The sequence below is a fragment of the Rhododendron vialii genome, chromosome 1a, assembly GCF_030253575.1.
Source record: "Rhododendron vialii isolate Sample 1 chromosome 1a, ASM3025357v1".
Taxonomy (NCBI): Eukaryota; Viridiplantae; Streptophyta; class Magnoliopsida; order Ericales; family Ericaceae; genus Rhododendron; species Rhododendron vialii.
Genome location: NC_080557.1, coordinates 46,080,793 through 46,102,175, shown reverse-complemented (window position 1 = coordinate 46,102,175; position 21,383 = coordinate 46,080,793). Strand labels below are relative to the sequence as shown.

Sequence of the window (21,383 nt, the reverse complement as noted above, 5' to 3'; positions counted from 1 at the left end):
TGTCCACTTGTACCTAGGTGGTGCTGTGGTGACGGCATGTCCTCTCGGACAGTAGCTATGTTTTAAACCAGACATTTCACAGCTGATAGAGAGCCCTTATGGTTACGTCCAAGGAAATAACTACGCTGGTCTAATAATAATAAGAATAACTACGCTGGTCTAATAATAATAAGAGGCGGAGATGAGACTAAAAGAAGTTGATCTCAATTATTTTAGCCTTGTAAGGTGGTTCCCTCCGCCCACCCTCCCCCCAACCAACCCCCAACCTTAACTCCATCTCATAACAAAAGAGTAACAAACTCTTCTTCATCACTTTGAGGAAAAACACACACATCACTTAGTACGGCTATATAATGACCAGGACAACTACTCTGATTAGCTTGCAAGGTGTTAAAGCTGGGAGGTTTGAGTTTGAGCAAAGTTATCATGCCTGGGATCGTTGTCCACGTGTCGTGTCGTGTCCGGACTCTCTGCTGACAATGCTACCGACGTAGTGTTGCTCTTAGGGCTACTAAAAAAATCTGCTAAACCGTGAAAATCGAACCAATTCGTACGTTTGGGATTGAAACAGTGAATTAATGATCCGGATACAAATTTAAAAATTAAAAACCGTGACTCGTTGTCCGAACACAGACTTTCATTCTGAAACCGTAGATTAACCGAAGGGGACCGTAAGATATTTATTACATATATATAAATAAAAATATATATGTGTATATATATATATATATATGCATATAAATTTTTTTAACCACTAATTACAAATATTTTTAACTTGTTCAGTATTTTAAATAAAGTCCTAAGGTAGTACGGCTAAGTTTTTTTTTTTCTTGTTAAAATGACCGTCTAAGACGTATTTTGATAATTAATACACGCCAAGGACATGCTGACAACATTTGTTAATACTAAAAATGTTCTTGGCGGATATTAATTATTTAAACACGTCATTGGCCGTCATTTTCCCTTGCTTATTATATGTAATCCTTGAATAAAATTGGAATTGATTCATAACTCACGAAATGAATTGAAACCGAACCTTGTGATTTTTGGCCTGGACATAGATTGTAGCTATTTTCTAAAAACTGTGACTCGCGAATTATGATCGGATCCGATTCGGACGTGAGCAGCCCTATTTGCACTAGTAAAGAAATCAACAGATTCTTTGGTTGGCTTGGGGCGACCTTCCGTCCGCTGGGTATCAGCCCAATTATGTACGCATCCATGCTACGGCTGAGAACCACTGGGCTAGCCCAGTATTTACGGCCTGATTTGCTAATGTGGTAGAATCTAGAATCTGATTTGTGATCGGAGAAAATACAAGTAGGAAAGCGATCGAATGAAGAGAAGCACAACCCGTTGGTAACGTAAACGTTTCGAGGTTCGACTAGGTTTAGGAACCAAGACACGAGAGTGCCCTAGTCTTGGGTTTTTTTCTGTCAATCAAACGTTTGATCGCGTTCATTCGCTCAATTTATTTATATAAATCCTCGGTTGTGCCCAAGGCAATGGAACAAGAAGGTAGCCGTTAGACGACCCCCTCTTTTCTTGATTAGTTCGGATTTTCGACGATCCATTCTTAACAGTCATATGGGTTTTCATTAGGGCAACGACACTCTTCGAACCCATCAGCAATGCTCGCTGCTGTTCTCTGTAAAAGAGCCAAACTTCATGAGGAACTCCGTAACATCGAAAAACAGGTGATTTCTTTTCTTTATCAATCTTTGCTAATCCAAATTATATGTATTTATGCCGTTGATTTTCTGAGTAAGTGGGAGTAGGGTGTAATCAGCACAAATTTGTCGGTTCTTTGGTGTTCTTCAGTTTGTGAAGTTGGGTTTACTGGCATCAATCTGGTGTGTTACTGTTGTTATGGAAGCTCTTTTCCTGCAGATGAAGTTGCCACTTATTTTGTGTATATGACATTGGTGCTATATAATGCGATAAAGATTATTCGACGAAACTTGGAGATTAAGTCTGGGGCATTATGTGTCTCCCTTGAAATCGAAGGTCCCTGTGAATTGTGATGTTTCCTGCCGATCAAGTGCAGAAGTTTATTATAGTGAATGAAATCCTTCATCAATTTGGGGGGCTAAGCACATTACTTCGGCTGCATTTGTTGTAATAGCAAAGTTGAACATCTTAGAAATCAGTTTTGAGGTGTCTGCCATTGCCAAATTATGCTGTTTCACGGTGATAAGTTTCTCTCGATTGAATGCAGAAATTTTCACTTGCTCATTGTAGTTTAGTGGAACAGGTCCTTGATTGTGACTATGATCTTTACGTTTTGTCAATTTCATTTATGTTGTAGCCAATACGTAATGCCTGAATATCAAACTTGTAGCAATAGGATTTTTTGGAATATTGCGAACGCCTTAGAAAAAAGTGGAGATAGTCTTGATCCTAGCCAATTACTATTAGCAGTTTTTCATTTCTCCGGGTCTTGATTATAGCAAGAATATGGAAACAAAAACCTTTATAATCCTTTTCTACAACATCAAGAGGGCCCCTAATTTCGCACTCGCTTCATCGCACTCTACTGTGACTATTCTCATCCCCAGACTTTTAGGCACAAGGTTTCCTACTACACATTACGCCATCAAATCTCGAGGTAATGAAGCATATCATGAGATTTTACTTTTCTTTAGGGTGCACTGGTTAGAGTGTAAACATTGAAAACGATTACGTTTGGGCAAGGTACAAAGAGTTATGAGAATAACCAGTACTGAAAGTCAACTTCACTGACAAAGTTTGTAATTCTGCATTCCTTTTGTTTGAAATGTTCAAAATCCGTTTCTATGGACTTCTAGAAGACGTCTTGTAAAGGAAATCCAATTAAGTTTCATGTACTTCTAGATGTGAACCTGACCTTGGTTGAGACATGGTTGGCTAGCTAAATGTTAGCTTCAGTTCTTGGCAATGATTCACCAGTAGCTAAACCATTCTGCTTATTTTTAGCCATAAGCAGAATGGTTTGCAAAAGTGGGACATCAATAAGTGCATGGTTCGTATAACTATGTTTTTGATAATTTGGGGAAGTCATGATTGATAGGATGACAATAATGGGTAGGTTACAATTGTGCATGCCGGGAGATGTACCCATTATAATGCCAGGTTTTCCTGTCATATCATGTAGCAACAGATTAATGTGTATACTGTGTAGCATCCGCAGCAAGAAAGTAGGAGCTGCCTAGTAGAGCGATGTTGAGTACTTCACTTTTTCCTCTCCACTGTTGCTAAAACTTTTTCTGCATTTGGGCTTATCAGAACTTTTAATGATGCTTTACCTTCTGAGTTCTGACTCAGTTATCAACTCGGAGTCTAACAGCTCATCTTAATTTGCAGGTGTATGACATGGAGACAAGTTATTTACAGGATCCAAGCCAATGTGGAAATGTATTGAAAGGTTTTGAAGGCTTCCTATCATCATCTAAGAGCACTACCCTGTAAATGAGCTTTTCTGTTCTATTGTGGCAGCTGTTCTGTCCCTTTTCTTTTATAACTATGTGAAGTCATGCTTCTAATCTGTATTGAGTTATTGATTGGCTTGTAGCGAATGCATACATATATTACATGAAAACACAAGGCCAATTATTTTAACCTAACATGCATTTTAAGTATGGAACATTGCTGAGATAGATATTTAGTTCACAAAATTTCGTCTTGCTGAAGTACTTATGAAAAAATCATTTTATGTTTTGTCCTGGTACACCATCCTGATTTCATCTGGTTATCAACAATAAATAAGTGGTGTGGTGATTCACTTGATTATCCCACTTAAACAACTCTTTCCAAATTGTTGCTGCAGCTTGAAGCGATCCAGGAAGTTTCAGCCTGAAGATAGACTTTTTTCATTATCTTCGGTCACCTCACCAGCTGTATGTATTCTGGATTTATAAATTACAGTTCCGGTTATTCCTCTTGCATAATCAAAGATGTACAGATGTATGTTTTGTTGTACAAGCCATGAATGCAGGGATTTGATTACTAGGGAGAGTGGTTGGCTGGTTGCAGCTTTCGAGCTCGTGTTGCTAATAACATACCTAGATATATAATCTAAACGTCAGCTGGTTATGTGGAATATAGATACATGACAGGAGGATGGGTATGAAATTAGGTTGCTACTTGGTCCCTGAGGTGATTTATTGGCGGAGGAAATAAATTAGGAAAAATGAGCTGTGTGAAGAGGTAAGTGTTTTTCCAGTTGATGGGTGTTGCCATTTTTCTCCGCCGTATATGCAGAGCACGAGAAATTATACATGCTGACTTACCAAATTGAAATGGTGGTGGAATGTTGGAGAGAGTGAGAGAGAGGAGAGTAGTAGGAATAACCTTTGACTGGAATAAGGACTAAGCTTGCTGGTAGTTAAAAATTGTTCCCATGGACTTCAGTTTGTTTAAGCCTTTTGTTGTGTAAGAAATTGAGATAATTTTACCTTCTTTAACTCCAGCAGAAGTATGAGTGTATGACTATAAACTCCTTTAGTTGTGAGAGATTCCTTAAGTTTCATTGGTGACTGACCTCCACAGCTCCACTGCGACCCACGAGTTCATACCAAACCCACGAGTTCATAAGGACATATTCATAAATATTGAAATATGTGTCGGAGCACCGTCAAATAGCAATAACAAGACTACATGCTATTGCAATTTGTTTTCAACTTTTGCACTGTTTTATGTTTCAGGCAGAAGAGCATGTTGTTGGACGAGATGTTGGAGGTCTTGCTGCCAATGGACAGTAAGTATTTGTGTTTGGTGCAGTTTATTTTATTTTATTTTGTATCATTCCTTCGGAAATTGTATCCATGCGTGAAGATCTGATGCTTTCAAAATATTCTTATTTCTATATGGTTAATGTTTTATTTTTCTTTCATAGCTTCAAATAGTTCATTGTGTTGCATGAAGTTCTGAGGCTTACAAAATATTCTTCATGTCTGCATTGCTATTACCAGACCAGATGATTATCGTCCCTTCTGAATTTTGATATTGGTAACACAATTATTCTTCTCGCCTGTGCACTTGCAGGGGAAAACCGAAGAGGGGAAGAGGAGGGCCAAGAGATGCAAAAAGAATCAGACAATCAAGTGATGCAGATTACGACTATGAAGATGATCCTGATCTTTAGCAACCTCAGCAAGACAAGTTTCTCTTCTAATGAGTTCTTTAAGGAGAACAAATTATTGTTTTTATTCGTGTAAATGTCTGCAGGCTCATAGTGAACAAAAAGCACATTTGGCTACTGTAATCAGTTAATGTTATTGGAGGCTTGAACCGGTTTGTGGTGGCATATCTTGATGACATTAAGTGGTCTATGGTCAGACGCTCGAAGAGCGTACATGGAGCACTTACACGACAACCTACTTTACGTCAAGAAGGATAATTGCTGTTTTGCTCAACGAGGTGTCTTGTTCCTTGGAAATCGGATCAGGGGAGGGACCATTTGCACGACTAACTAATCTAGTTTTTGTAAAGGTTTCTGTCGGTGCCTGCCGGGAAAGACTCAAAAGAATTTCAAAGTAAGGTCACTGTTATATTACTGCTGCAATCAGTTCGTAAACAGGATTTTCTATTTGAGACGTTTGCCTGGCTTCCAGCGATGGCATGATATCCATATGACAATTTTGTTGCAACTTGCAAGTGCTCGTTTGATGTCGATGATGTCGTTGACATCACCAAGAATCCACCTCCCTTTTTTTCTTTTTCTGTTTTTTTGCCTAGGATACTATGAGACCCGATGACAAGTGTTATCTATCTCTAGCGTCGTGGCTCAAATTTGACTGTGTATCTAGTATGTTTCGAAATCTGTGCTTGATGTGGTGATTGGTTTTTCTGTCATTTAATTTAATATAGTACGTACTAACTAGTGAGATGCAAGGACAGATTATTTATATTTATTTAACACAAAGCAGCCTTGTTCTATCTTGATGGGCTTGACCGCTTTGACATGCAATGAAGCCACAGGCCCACAGCCAATCCATTTGCATTATCAAAACTACAGGAAATTTCTGGCCGGTCTCAAATTTTACATGAGATTTCATGCAAAAAAAAATTTTAAAGTGCTATCCCATCTAGATCCTTTTTAAAAATACTTTTACTATTTTGCCCCTGTCACTTTTCATACCGCAAGAATTTACACCCTTTTGTAAAATTCACACTTTTGCGGAATTCACACCCCTAAAATTCACATCTTCTTAGGAATTCTTGGAGTGAATTTTTTGGTGTGAATTGCTGGTGTGAATTTTTGGGTATGTAAATTCTTAGATGTGTGAATTCTCGGGTGTGAATGCTTCAATATTAGATTTGACAATTTAAATAAAAAAAATAAAAAAAAATTTATTCACATTCCGATGCAACTATTGGACTTCTTTTTTCACTTTTTTTTTTAAACATCGGGAACTACTCCAAATATTGCTCATTAACTTTTTCATGCAAGCAACTGAACCCTTTACAGCATATATAATACTAGTGCATGCCCGTGCCTGAAGGCACGGCGCAACACATTTTGGTCATGCACTTGGCGATAGGGGAGAGAGCAAGGGAAAGGGATGTGCTGGTCTTGTAATGATCTGATCACATTGTTACCTAGAGAAAGGGATGTGCGGGGTCATATAGTGATCTGATCAAACAATACATTTCAAATGAAAGAGGAACAAAGTTCACAACAAATAAACTCCCAAATGGAATACTTTTTAAGATACATATATTATCATGGAACAGCTTTTAAAATTTTTAAATTCACTTTGCCATATCCTTGGCATGTCCCCCAGTAAAAATATTTAAACCTAATGGATAACTTATGTGGCGTGTCTATACATGCCTCCACGTGTCGCGCATCCTTGCAGTGTCGGAACACAAAATCTATCCAAAGTCAATGAAAATGGATCGTAAAGAATTAATTCACTCTCCACTATTTTCACTATCTCAAACATGCATTTTAACAAACACAAAGTGGGCATCTTTAAAAGACACATATGTTAACTAAGGACAAAAAATATAAAGGGTAGAAATACAAATAACAAAGTCAACTTAGATAAAAAAAAATTGCCATCTTCATTACATGAAAAACCCATATTTTACCAAGCCTAACTAACGCACAAAATCTTCAAAATCTACCAAGCATAACCACGCACAAAATCTACCAAGCCAAACTAACCCATCTTGTGGCCATGACATGACCAAGATTTTTTGTTAGGTATCCAAAAACTAAACCGTACAATTTGGAAGCGAAATTTGCCAACAATTTTCGAAGTTCAAAACCGAACGAAAATCCAAGTTGAAAAACTTCATTAGCCGTGTATTAGCAGAAATCAAACTCCCAATCAAAGGCCGTATATTAGCAGAAATAACACTCCCAATCAAAGGCTGTGTATTAGCAGTGAGAAATCAAATTCCCAATGTCACATAACTTCAACAAATTTCCAATTTCGGAAAACCCTAGTGCGAAATTGAAGATGAGGGGAGTGTTATCGGAGAGGGAGAACCAAATTGATTTCGTGGATATGGAGAAGATGCGTACAAAGATTGAGGCGATCAATCTCTAGTTGATTGGTGGGCGTTCAGCTCTTCTTCGTGCACTGAGGTGGGCGTTGAGCTCTTCTTCGTGCACTGAGGAGTGGGTTTTGCTGTGAGAGAGAGAGAGAGAGAGAGAGAGAGAGAGAGAGAGAGTATGTGTAACTATGGAGGAAGAGAGGTATTTGGGAGAAGAGGAAACGCGATGGAGAAGAGGAAAACGCTTGGTAGATAGGGGTGAGGCTTGGAAATAGGTTGAAATCAATGAGTCAATCCAACGGTTGTAATCTATTGAAAATGCGATTCGACGGTTTCAAAGATGCTCATGTTTGTATGAGTAGATAAAAAATCGCTCTGTTTTATAATATAGATGTCTGTATTAATAAACTCTTCAATTTAGGGGTTCGATTTTGTTCACCTATGTAACGAGTGCTATCATTAGCTAAAATGGTGGAATAAACTCCATTACTGTTTTTTTTTATCGGCAAAAGAATTTTATTAATCTGCAAAAAATTACAAAGATTAAATGGACGAGAGCAATTGAAAATTAAAATTATTTAATCTCCATGACTACCCGAGACCCAAGCGCTGGCCAAAGACCAACAAAACCCTAATAAACTCCATTACAGTTCCAATCACCTAAGAATGTAATATTCACCTAAGTGTACAAGAGCAAGAACTTCAATAAATAAAACTAAATAAATTACAACACCACAAAAATCAAAAAATATATATATCTAGATCTAAACAGAGGCACGAACAACGATAAAGATAAAAATCGCCGAAGAAGCTATGGTGTCGGAAACCATCCTCCCGCACGGAAGAGGTGTTGGAAAAACTCGACACGGACACCTCAGTCGCCATCTCCACCGACCATACAGTGAGATCTGATCCACCACATATTGGCAGTGGTGAATCAAAAAACGGGGTCCCTCAAGATCTAGTGTCGGTAAAAGCCCCGGATTGCAAATTGACTACTACTCCTACCACCTTTTTTAACTGCTGACAAAGTGTTCTCCACTTCCTCAAAAAAGACTTGACAAAAAAATTAAGCCCATGTCCACCTTTTTTGCTAGAGAGAAAAGGTCAAGGTTTTGGATATGGCGGTTCACTGGTTTGATCTTAAAAAGCCACAAGTCCCATAACTAGGTCCCAGTGCTCCTCACTCAAGAAAAATGTGGTTAAATATGTGTCCATTTTTCCCCCTGCGAGTCGGTGCATCTTGGTGAATATTTTGACGAAAGATATAATATGTCATAATCTTGAGTGAGAGTTAGGAATTTCATTATTTGGGATCCAATTAATACAAGTAATCTAATTCATAAGGTAATCAAATTCAAGTATGTGATTAATTTGTGATCGTATTATTCATAGCGAAAAAACATACTATTATAACAAGAACTTTATTGAAGTCCGATGTAGGTTGGGGTTCCGCGAAGGTGTGTTTGCGTGTAAGCCGGAGAGGTGCAATTGTTTGATGATTAGTGGGGAGAAAGGAGGAGCAATCTTGTTGGGTGAGAGAAGGAGCAAGAGGTACAGAAGAGACAAAGGCAGCGTGTCCCTTGTTTCTTCCGCGGGGGCAGTTATTGGCTTTTCCTAGATTGACCAGATGAGATCACATTTTCTCTTGGGAAGAATGTTCTCCTTTCTCAAATTCAAATTCAATGCTCACCACTTTCTCTCTCAGAGAAAAGTTAGCTCTATCAAATCAAAGGGAATGTCAAGGGTATTTATAAGGCACTTGGGCCTAGGTCAAGCCCATGACGGCGTTCCTATATAATCCTGACACGTGTTCCTCCTGTACCTCTAGGTCTTGGAAAAAACGCAGTCTCTCACGGGCTTTTCCCTTGGGATAGCTTGATCCCCGTGACGCAACCTCCTTCCTAAGCCACCGAGCCACAAGAATCTCCCCCATTCCCGCTGGAGCAAGGTCGCGACCCGCGGCGATCGTTCTCTTGTCACGGAGCCCTTCTGGACCCTGCTTTATGGCTCGAATGGAACTCCGGACATTATTTAACTAAGTCTCTCTCTTATAATTCTGAAATCGCAGCGACTCGCGGAACTTTATCTACGGTCTTCCGCTGCGCAGGTTGCCCTGGTAATGGGGCTCGTCTTCCTTCCACAAGCTTTGGCGAATTTCCACGGGCTTAAAATTATGTCCCGTGGACATAACTGAGAATTGGCCAAAAGTGCTTTGTAACAAAAATTTCCAAATTTGTGTCAGCTGGACTAATTGTTTACTGATGAACCAAACAGTGCACTTCTTTTTTGTTGTTGAAAGAGTTAAGAAATTCATTGATAACTGAGTAATACAATCTACCGTGTGCATCTAATACAACTGAAAAAAGACAAAAATTGCACACATAAAGACAAATAAACGACCAAATCAAATGAAGACAAATAAACGACCAAATCAAATGAAGACAAATAAACGACCAAATCAAATGAAGGATATATACATCCAGCGATAAATTGATTCGGCGGTCAGATATCAGAGATCTGCATGCAGAATGTCAATGAGCATGCACCTATCACAGTAGTCCCACTATTGATGAGGCTTCCTCATAGAAACCAACCGATACAAACTAAGTGATTCTAGCACCCCAGGTCGAGAGAACTCTGTGCACTACTTTTCATGGTCATGGCATTGCTTAAATACCAGGCATGCATCCAAGTTCATTTTAGGATTTTGGATAATGAGTGGAGAGATATAGAAAGACAAATGAGAGTAATAATTGAGAGAAAATTTATTAGAAATCGTGTGCAGAGAGAAAATCTAAAATCCCAAAACGAACATGGTCGGGAAGGAAATAAATTCTGAGATAATGAAACTGATTCTTCAATTCTAACAAAGATCTGTGGGCTTCCACTAAAAAGTACTCCTACAGTATCTTTTAGCAAAGCAGTGGATTTCGTTGGGTTTCTATGTAGATTTGGAGCTATCATCCTAATTATAGATGTCCAGGATTGTCATGCTCCAGTAAAGTAATTAAGCTTTATTGCCTCATAAAAATCAGTTTTCTTTCTACTGTATCAGATATCTCTGCCCTTTTCCTAATATATTGATCGATCTTTCCTTTCTGATTTTTTTTTTTAAAAAAAAGGGATAGGTCACCTCACTTCATGGGGCCTAATTAAATCTCCTTCAAACACGGGTGGAGCTATACATTGGCAAAGTTAGGTCACTTGACCCTACTGAGTTGAAAAAAATTGCTAGAGTTGCTACAATTCTAGTGTTATTTAACACGTTTGATGTCATAGATATTGTCCAATTGCGACTACTTTAAGCAGTTGACCTCATTGTCGATAAGTCCCGACCTAATTGTCTGCAAAGAGATACTATATATATAATAACTGTGTGTATTCTTTGCATTTGATCATGATGAGGTGTTAATATAGAGAGTTAAGATGCAACACGTTTTAAGTTTCATGATTTTGCCCTATGCTCAAAAAGAGTCCATGCTCAAAGAATGATAACATCAGTCTTGCACAAGGCAACAAAGGGGAAAAATGATCTGGCCGGTAGAATTCGTCTAGTTTTTAAACCCATGATCTGTTTACCAAACCAAAGTCAATTCTGAAATTCAAGGCCAAGTTTTAATTAAGTTCATGAAATCATGAGTATTTTTTGGAGTAAATATTCCTTGGTAGTATTTCTGTAGCAGTGGAGACAACCCAACTAGTATAATTATGACTATAATATTCCTTCCCTTCGGCTGTTGAAATTAAAATCTAGGTCAAGCGCATGACAGGGTTCCTATAAAATCCCAACACGTGTCCCTCCTGTACCTCTGGGTATTGGGGAAAACGCAGTCTCTCGCAGGCTTTTCCCACGGGGGAGCCTGATCCCCGCAACACAACCTCCTTCCCAAGCCACCGAGCCACAAGAATCTCCCCCATTCCCGCTGGAGCAAGGTCGCAACCCACGGCAATCGTTCTCTTGTCACGGAGCCCTTCCGGGCCCTGCCTTATGGCTCAAATGGAACTCCGGACATTATTTAACTAAGTCTCCCTCTTATAATTCTGAAATCGCAGCGACTCGCAGAACTTTATCCACAGTCTTCCGCTGCACAGGTTGCCCTGGTAATGGGGCTCGTCTTCCTTCCGCCCGCGAGCTTTGGCAGATTTCCACAGGCTTAAAATTCTGTCCCGCGGAGGTGCTTCTGCTCCTCCGCGGACATCTTCCACGGATACTTCTCCAAGCTTTGTACACATGTGCTTTCGTAATTGGGCGGTCAACCGTCTTTACTAGGTCAAGATGTGACCAAAGTCTCCTTGTTGCGCGAGCCCTGTTGCCACGTGCCCCCAGTTAATTAGCAAGTCGAACGGTCTTCTTGGATCAAAGGTTGACAATTCTCACCGCACCTACATCCGGCATTTACGTTTTCAGTGAATTCAACTGAAATTTGAGACATAATATTCGTGTTCGATTTGTGAAGGAATGGAATTTTGTCTTTCATACGTAACCATGAATTACTTTCTTATTTTATTGGGTGTTAAATTTAGAAGCATCAGAGCTCAAAATCTCATTGAGCTCAATCATGGCAGACTTAATTAAAGTTGGCTGGGCAATTCAGGTTGCATGTTCCATGCAAGGATGGAGCCAAGGGGGTCTAGTGGTAATGGCTGTCACGGCAAAAAATTTAGAAAATGCAATTATTATATGTTAAAAAAAAACTAAATTTATATAGACACGCCATTGCTAGATTTTTTATTTTTATTTTTTGCTATATATTAGTCTTTAATCCTCTAAAAAAAATTCAAGAAAAGAGACCCAAAAAAGTATTCCAAGACTAGATTCTATCATCGATGCTTTTAACGACTTGAAAGAGCATCGGACACAATTCAAAATGCCTCACTTTACTGGATAGATTAAATTAATTAAAGTTAGACTTTTTTCGTACTCTATATGCAAATGACAAACTTTATTTACTATAGTTTTTTATTATGTTATTTTAATTTTTTCTAGAGTCGATGACATTCATATTGTAATGCATCTTTTTTTTAGTATACATTTCGTTACTGCTAGGATAAAATCCTGACTCGGTCCCTGGTTCCATGGCAGCCGACTTGAAGGTTCCAAAGGCAATTTTTGATACTGGGTAGCTTGCGATCGATCAAGATTCTTAATGACCTTCCTACTTCTAACTACTGGAAAGTCGATGCGATGATCGAAGACATACGTTCTATTTGTAAATCTTTTGTTTCCATTTTCTCTTGCTGCAATCGCAAAGAAAATCAATGTGCGAATTGGCTTAGGAAACAATCCTGTAAGAATCATCTTCCCCCTCCTCCCCATGAGTATTTTGCTCTGCTTGAGCTTTGTAACCTTGTTCAGCTTTGCAATGACATGTTGGAGTGTTAAAAAAAATGCCAAAGCCCAATGGTAAAGTTAATTGGTGGCTGCTGCAATAATGCAAGGTGAGAGAAGAACTACAGAGATGCCAAGGGGATGCTAGGGTGAGAGCATTATAGCTAGCTACATGAAGCTAACTCTCTCCAGCTCGTTTGTTTGACTTTAGCTCACCATTTGCAGAAACTCTTGGGGCCATCAGACATTTGTCCGGTGACCAACTTTAGAACACCACCAGAATTAGCCGATGTGCACAAAAATCAACCCAGACAATCAGACACCCGATTATAAAAAGAAAATGGAATGCAGAAGCTAGAACGTGAGAAATATAGCTGCCTGCCCAAGTGAGAGATGAACCAACTGCATTTTCATTGCTCAAAATCACCCCACCCGGACGCGGAAAATGGAGTACAATCTGGTACCTAATCTGTGAGGTCGCTACTAATTAGTACTAGTACTAATTAATTAATAACAAAGTAACATCAACGTTACAACACTTTAATATATATATTACATGCCTTTCATACTTTTGCTTTTGCTTTGGGGAAAATACCAGTAGCTTTTTTTATCTTGTGATTCCTTTTACACTTGAAAAATTTGGTTGGTATTTGACTTGTTGTGTTGACGTGTAAATATTTCCACCCCATCATTTTCATAATTTCTTGTTTTTCAAAGTCGGATGGATCTGGTTTAGGTAATAAACAACTACAGGTTGAAACTGATCAGTGCCAGTTCAAAATCAAATCATTCCAGCTAACTCTGTTTGAATTATTCCTCCAGAAAAGAGTAGTAACAGGCAAAACTTGCTGTAGAATAATCACGGGCGGAACCAGGAATTTTGGTTAGTGGGGTTAAAAATTAGATTCATATGCAATATATTGTTTCTAGACACAAGTCCAAAAATAACTAAATTAAAAGGTTAATTATTAGATCGATATGCACTAAAAATTCATTTTTGTCTCATAATTGGCCTCAAAAGACTTGTCATATTTGAAAAATAATACATGATAGTCTCATTTCTAGCACTATCAACTCTCGAAAAGGAAAGAACGCTTGAGATTTTTATGCACTTTAAACAAGTTGGGGCAATTTAGAGATTTTTTGTGGGGTCAAAATAGATAAATTATACCTATTTCTATGAAAATTTGGAGTCAAATTAGTAAAAATGGGGTAAAAATTATACTTATCCCAAGAGAAATTTGGCCGTCAGTGGGGTCAACCGCCTTCTCTTGTATCTATTTGCCTCCGCCCCTGAAAATAATACTCCAGTAATGATTTCACCAAATGAAACACAATGGGTTGTGTAGAATGAAGAAGCAAAACTAACCCCAACTGGATTTGACAAAATGGGTATGAGAAAGCAAATAAACTTACATCGTTTAAAATCTTAAATTAATCGAGATGTGCGCAAACTGACATGGACGTCCGGTTATCAATAAAATGAAAATGCAGAAGCAAAGCTGAGTGGGGAGTGGAGCTTGTTTGTCGTATTGGTGTATATGTTGACTTTGATAGATATATAGCCTCTTTCTTTGAGTACTCCTTTGTCCTTACCCAGTACCCACCCTTGATTATGAACTCCCCAGGATAATACTCTACTATACTTCTGCATCAGATTATAAACTACTGTACGTCACTCGTGTGCTCACCTTTTATTATAAAACTAATTTTGTGCATTTGTTTATTTATAGATTTGTAGGACAATTTCTCTGGACAGTCAACAGTATTCGACCAACGTTTAAAAGCAGCGTCCACACGACACACGCGCATGGACCTATTCATCCATCCATTTCTTTTTAGTAGTAACCCGAAAAGATATGGGATACTCTGTTTTCAAAGGTTTTTGGCTATATATTTTCACAATACTCTGTTTTCTTTTCTTCCTTTTTCTTTGAGACATTTATAGTAGTATATAGTTGTCTATAAATTGAAGAATGTCTGTCGACTGTCTGTCCTAATCAATTTGGGTCAATATCCAGCTGCCCCATTAGTTCTCTTTCAGACTATATCAGTCAGATGTTTGCTTGGTTTGCATAATAGATTTGTAGTTCAAAATTGGTTTTACGCATAACGGACATACAAGTATATATAAAATCAAGATTATATTGGGTTTACTTTTTTTTCCCGTTGTCACATGACTCACATGGTGGGGGGTTGCCCAAGCCCGAAGTCTTGTGGGGCTTACCCTGTGGCCGGCCGGCTTTGATACAAGTAGAACCTGCGAGCTTTTCTTACGTGTTGTTATTCTCCCACTCAATTAACTAGGCCTCCTCATCTTAACCATACTTGTCTCCTAATATGTTCCGTAACTCGATCTCTATTTCAGTAGCATTCCTGGGAATTATATGTGATGACTGCCAACTAATTTTTTTTTAACCGAATCTTTGAATCAACTTGCGCGCTACTCGACTAATTGCGAGATTGCCAAATAACTGTAGTTCATAATTTTGGGCGCCGCTATTCGCAGCCCTTTATTTTCTCCCGTAGCCCACTACATTTCGGTAAATGGTTGTTGAAAATCATAAATAAAATTTCGGTAAATTGCTGTTGAAAACAAGATTATATTTCGGTAACTACATGTCGAAAATATGTTCAACTTTCGGTAAACAACTGCCGAACATGCATTTTCGGTAAACATCTGTTGAAAAAAATATTATATTTCGGTAATTGGATGCTGAAAATATATCTCAATTTCGATAACTAATTGTCGAGTATAATTAGAAATTTTTAACGGGCTATGAGAGTAAATAGAGGGCTGCGAATAGCAGCGCCCATAATTTTAACGATAGCTGCTGCGATTGTGAATTTTCCCTTGGAAGTTAAATACTCTAGCAGTCCTTGAAGTTTGCACTCAGTTCCAGTTTTGCTCTTTCCCTTTTCAATTTTACCTAATTGGATCCCAAAGGATGTACTAAAATTTCACCTTTTTATTGGCGGGACTATTGATAAACCGAGAGGAAAATGGTGGCACGTGGTTCCCACCATTATTCGATACTATAATTATTTTTGGTTTTAAACTAAAATAATACTTATTGAATGAGAATATTTCATGTGGTCGTACATATCCAAGTGGGAGTAAAATTATTCAAGAGTTTGTGAGCATCGCGTGGTATTTCAGATCACTCTACAATTATATATTCTTGCGGTGTCAGCGACAAAATTTATAAGATCTTATAAATGTGTGATTCTGGAATTGTCCAAAATGACGGTGCTTCAGTATTGAATAATGACTCAAAATTGGGGCCCTTAAATAAGAGAACATCGTCCACGTTTCATTTGACCATCCAGTCAATTTTTTACTACATCAAACATACGCTGTCTGTGCATGTGTGTATGAGAGAGAGAGAGAGAGAGAGAGAGAGAGAGAGAGAGAGAGAGAGAGTGATTTTCCAGGAAAGTGCAGGGTGTAAACGCCTTTGAAAATGTAAGACTACCAGAGGCAGATAGGAACCTCTCATGAATCCATATATATAGCCAATGAAGCCCAGGAAATCATTTTATCACTGAGATAATTACAGGGGAAGGAGATCATAGTATACTGATCATCTGAGGCATATACATATATACATACACTTTTGGATTCCATATATACATATATATATATATATAGATAGAGAGAGAGAGAGAGAGAGAGAGAGAGAGAGAGAGATCAATTGCGAAAAGATGGTTAGAGCTCCATGCTGTGAGAAGATGGGACTGAAGAGAGGTCCATGGACACATGAAGAAGATCAGATACTCATCACTTACATCAATCTCTATGGTCATGACAATTGGAGAGCACTTCCCAAACAAGCTGGTATATATAGAGTGAAATAATTATGGGTCTGATCAAGACAAAAATGATAACGAGATTAATCAAAGAAATATAAGTTTAGCTTTAATTTCACTAAGATATATTTGCAACTTTTCTTGAATTTTCAGGTTTATTAAGGTGTGGAAAGAGCTGCAGACTCCGATGGACGAATTACTTGCGACCAGACATTAAGCGCGGAAACTTCAGCAGAGAAGAAGAGGACACTATCATTGAGCTGCATGAGATGTTGGGAAATAGGTGTGTGCACTAATTTATGTTGCCAATTGTATTTGTATCTCTACATTTTGATTTTTAAAAAAAAAATGTATGTTGTCCTAGAATATTTGGAACGACGAAAACTTCTTATAAAGTTGATTCAATTGTGGTTCCGATTCACTTTAACGTTGTGTTTGGATGAGTTTTTAAGAAATTTTTTGAGAAATTTTGTAGGGCTATGAGTAAAGAAAAAAATGAAAGTAATGATTGAAAGTAGAAGTAATGATTGAAGAGAGATAAATAGATAAATAAAAATAATAATTGAAGATAAGGGTGAGTGATAATTGGAAGTAGGGATAATAAGTGTTTTTTAAGTTGAGAATTTTTTTTCAAAACACAATCCAAACAAAGCATAAGTGTTTAGGTATCCATACTCAACTAAATCTCTATCACTTGGAAGTTTTTTTTGGTTTGAATTTTAGCACGCAACAGAATCGATGCTAAAATTGAGAACCGTTCAAGATTCCTCATTGTATTGTGATACCAAAGGAACAATTATTGGTGCTCTCAGGCACGGCCAGATGGTGCCAGGCCAAGATCCATCATACATTCTTGTAGGGTCGATAACTAACGATCTTGGAGCATCATCATGATGGCCAACGTGCTCAAATGCTTATTATAGGAAAACAAAAGGGAAATACAGCTAACCAAATGTTTGACCCTTGTTTCATAATTTGCAGATGGTCAGCAATTGCGGCGAGATTGCCCGGACGGACAGACAACGAAATAAAAAACGTTTGGCACACCCACTTGAAAAAGAGGCTCAAGCAAAACCAGGCCAGTGCTACTACCCCTGTAGCCAAACAACCCCACTCTCTCAAAACGCAGATAAATGATCACCTAGAAAATATTGAAACAAACCCCATTACTGATTATCCCAATCAAGTGAAGCTGGAGAGCCCACAACATTCCTCCAGTGAAATCTCCTCCGTCACCACCGCCGCCACGACAATGGAAGCTGATGATGCATTGGACAATTACTACTTCCCTGATGTGGATGAGAATTTTTGGTGCGACGTATTCTCCGACCACGACTCTGGCCCGATGGCTAGCGGTTTTCCGGCAGCCGAAGATCATGTGGAAAATGTTTATGGGTACAGTTCAAGCAAGCCTGATGGGAATGGGATGGACTTTTGGTACCACCTGTTTACAACGGCTGAGGGATTGCCAGAATTACCAGATTTTTAGCATGCAAAATATATGGTTCAATGAATTTGTATATTTTTCTTCTTTCGTAGTAGTATTAGATTTTAATTCCTTTTTTTAGTTCCTGTAATCCTGTTTTACCGTTAAATACCAAGACATAACTGAGAATTGGCCAAAAGTTCTTTGTGTCGAAAATTTCCAAAATTGTATCAGCTGGACTAATTGTTTACTGATGAACCAAACAGTGCACTTCTTTTTTGTTGTTGAAAGAGTTAAGAAATTCATTGATAACTGAGTAAACATATCGTGTGCATTTAATACAATTAAAAAAAGTCAAAATTGCACACATAAAGACAAATAAATGATCAAATCAAATGAAGGATATATATATACATCCAGCGATAAATTGATTCGGCGGTCAAATGTCAGAGATATGCATACAGAATGTCAATGAGCATGCACCTAGCACGGTAGTCCCACTATTGACAAGGCTTCCTCACAGAAACCGACCGATACAAACTAAGTGACTCTAGCACCCCAGGTCGAGAGAACTCCGTGTACTACTTTTCATGGTCATGGCATTGCTTAAATACTAGACATGCGTCCATGTTCGTTTTAGGATTTTAGATAATGAGTAGAGAGAGATAAAGAGACAAATGAGAGTAATAGAAAGTCCAAAGTCCAAAATCCCGAAACGAACATGGTCGGAAAGAAAATAAATTCTAAGATAATGAAATTGAAATTCTTCAATTCTAACAAGGAAAATTCTAAAATTAGTTCAATGGACTAACAATAATAAGTGTGTGAATGTGTATTAAAGGTGCAAAAAGTATACAGAATTACGTGTTTTTCTTATTTTTTAGTGTACTTATTGTCAGCACAGTGATTAATTGACAATAGCAAAACCGTTCTAACAAAGATCTGTGGGCTTCTACTAAAAAGTACCACAGTATCTTTCAGCAAAGCAGTGGATTTCATGAACCCTGCTACCACACGTATATTTGTGCACAGATTTTATTATAGGGCCCACCACGAGTCCTTTACAAATAATTCGAGACGTTCATTAGATGTAAAATATTTTTTCAAAAGTCCCCGTAAAAAATAAAATCAATCTAATACCTATAGGTGCTCGATCCAATCATCTAAACTTTCATTCAGATTTTCTGGTAATGAAAAATTAGATGATTAGATCAAGCACCTATAGGTATTGGATTGAGCTGATTTTTTATGGAAACCCTTGAAAAATTGTTTTACATTTAATGAACGGCTCGAATAGTTTGTGTAGGACCCGTGGTGGGCCTCACAATAAAATCTGTGCACAAATTATCTGTATGGACAGATTTACCGGGATTTCGTTGGGTTTCTATGTAGATTTGGAGCTATCATCCTAATTATAGATGTCCAGGATCAATAATTCTAATGCCACACCCATTTTCACACACAAACACACACCTACACTCACATGAGTGGTGGGCCCCATACACACACTAGAGTGTGTAGTGTGTGTGGGACCCACGTGTTTGAGTGTGAAAATAAGTGTGGTACTAGCACCACTCGTCCAGGATTGTCACGCTCCAGTAAAGTAATTAAAAGCTTTATTGCCTCGTAAAATCAGTTTTCTTTCTATCAGATATGTCTACCCTTTTCCTAATATATTGATCTTTCTTTTCTGAATTTTTTTTTTTTAAAGGGATAGGTCTCACCTCACTTCACGGGGCCTAAATCTCCTTCAAACACGGGTGGAGCTATACATTGGCAAAGTGAGGTCACTTGACTCTATTGAGTTGGAAAAAATTGCTAGAGTCGCTACAACTAATTCTGGTGTTATTTTACACATTTGATGTCATATTTGTTGTCCAATTGCCCCCAAAAAACGTTTGCAAAAATTACTTCTCACCATGTGTCACACCAACTATAGCTTACTCTAAGTAGTTGATCTCATTGTCGATAAATTCTGGCTCCGTGCTCCCTAATTGTCTCCAAGGAGAGATACTACTATATAATAACTGTGTCTATTTTTTTTATTTTTTTTTGCATCTCATGATGATGCATTTCTAAGAGTTCAAATGCAGCACGTTTATGTTTTTGCCCCATGCTAGCTCAAAAAGAAGGCCATGCTTAAAGAATGATACCATCAGTCTTACACAAGGCATGAAACAAAGGGGAAAAATGATCTGGCCAGTAGAATTCGTCTAGTTTTTGAACCCATGATCTGTTTAATTACCAAACCAAAGTCAATTCTGAATTAATTCAAGGCCAAGTTTTAATTAAGGTCATGAAATCATGAGTATTTTTGGAGTAAAAATATTCCTTTGTAGTATTTCTTTAGCAGTGGAGACAACCCAACTAGTATAATTATGACTATAATATTCCTTCCTTTCGGCTGTTGAAATTAAACTTGTTAGCAAGTCAATTTTGGAATGATTAATTGATTTTATTGACTTGTTACTTAGAGGAGCTCTCCAAATATTGGAGACTCTTTTTTTTTTTTCTTTTTCCAGCAGCCCTTGCAGGAGAAAAATAGAAAGAAGACTTCAACCAGCAGCTGCTTCAAAGTGTGGAATTAAGCCACTTGCCGTGTAGAACACCAAAATAGATATTTACTGGTAGAAGAAAATTATAGGGGCTTACCTTTCCTTACCTAGCTAGCTACTTTTTCTTGGTTGACGCCTTTGAAATGACTTCTACCCCTTATTGAAAGTCTGCCCGACTATTGTTCTTGTGATCGACTATATATGATTCAATGAACTTAATTGATATTCCAATTTGAGAAAATGACCAGTCGGTCCTGCTTTTCAAGTTCATAGCCCACTTAGATCCTGTCCTATAAGTGCAATGCCTACCTTCGAATCTACCCGTCTAACCCACAACGCATTTCGTATTTATTGAATGTTTTTCCAGATACTACAAAAATATAATATATATAGTACAGATTATTGAGCTTTGTTTGAGATGGGTCGAGAACAAAATGACCGAATGCTCGGCATTGACACTTGAGGGGTCAAAAGCGAATTTCAAAAATTGGACCCTTTTTTTTTTCTTGGGCTTATATGTTTGGTACTCCTCCGTCCCAAAGAGATGTCCCAAATCATTATTCACACTTCTCAAAAAATTATCTATCAAGTTATATTACTTTTTATGATTTTAAATTTTTATTTAATAAAATTAAGTGAGATCTATTAAACGAAATTCATATTAAATATAGATATAGAAAATGATACAAATATTTTTTTTTGCAGAAATGATATGAGTACAGCAACAGCTGCACAAACAGCTTGCACAAATCCGTTTTCAACAAAAATGATCGGA

At 37.9% G+C, this 21,383-nt stretch overlaps 2 protein-coding genes across 2 annotated transcripts; both read left to right on the top strand.

Annotated features, from left to right (window-relative positions):
- The first annotated feature begins 1,178 nt into the window (after positions 1-1,178).
- LOC131321329 (uncharacterized) lies at positions 1,179-5,862 on the top strand. Its single transcript, XM_058352324.1, has 6 exons — positions 1,179-1,518; positions 1,603-1,697; positions 3,343-3,443; positions 3,806-3,875; positions 4,683-4,735; positions 5,023-5,862. Exons 1-6 carry the CDS (start codon positions 1,506-1,508, stop codon positions 5,120-5,122), a joined length of 432 nt encoding a protein of 143 aa, XP_058208307.1. The 5' UTR covers positions 1,179-1,505; the 3' UTR covers positions 5,123-5,862.
- Positions 5,863-16,306: 10,444 nt separating this feature from the next.
- On the top strand, positions 16,307-18,291 carry LOC131321306 (transcription factor MYB14-like). The gene is made up of 3 exons (XM_058352305.1): positions 16,307-16,655; positions 16,781-16,910; positions 17,609-18,291. The coding sequence occupies exons 1-3, from the start codon at positions 16,523-16,525 to the stop codon at positions 18,114-18,116; spliced, it is 771 nt and encodes a 256-aa protein (XP_058208288.1). The 5' UTR covers positions 16,307-16,522; the 3' UTR covers positions 18,117-18,291.
- Positions 18,292-21,383: the final 3,092 nt, after the last annotated feature.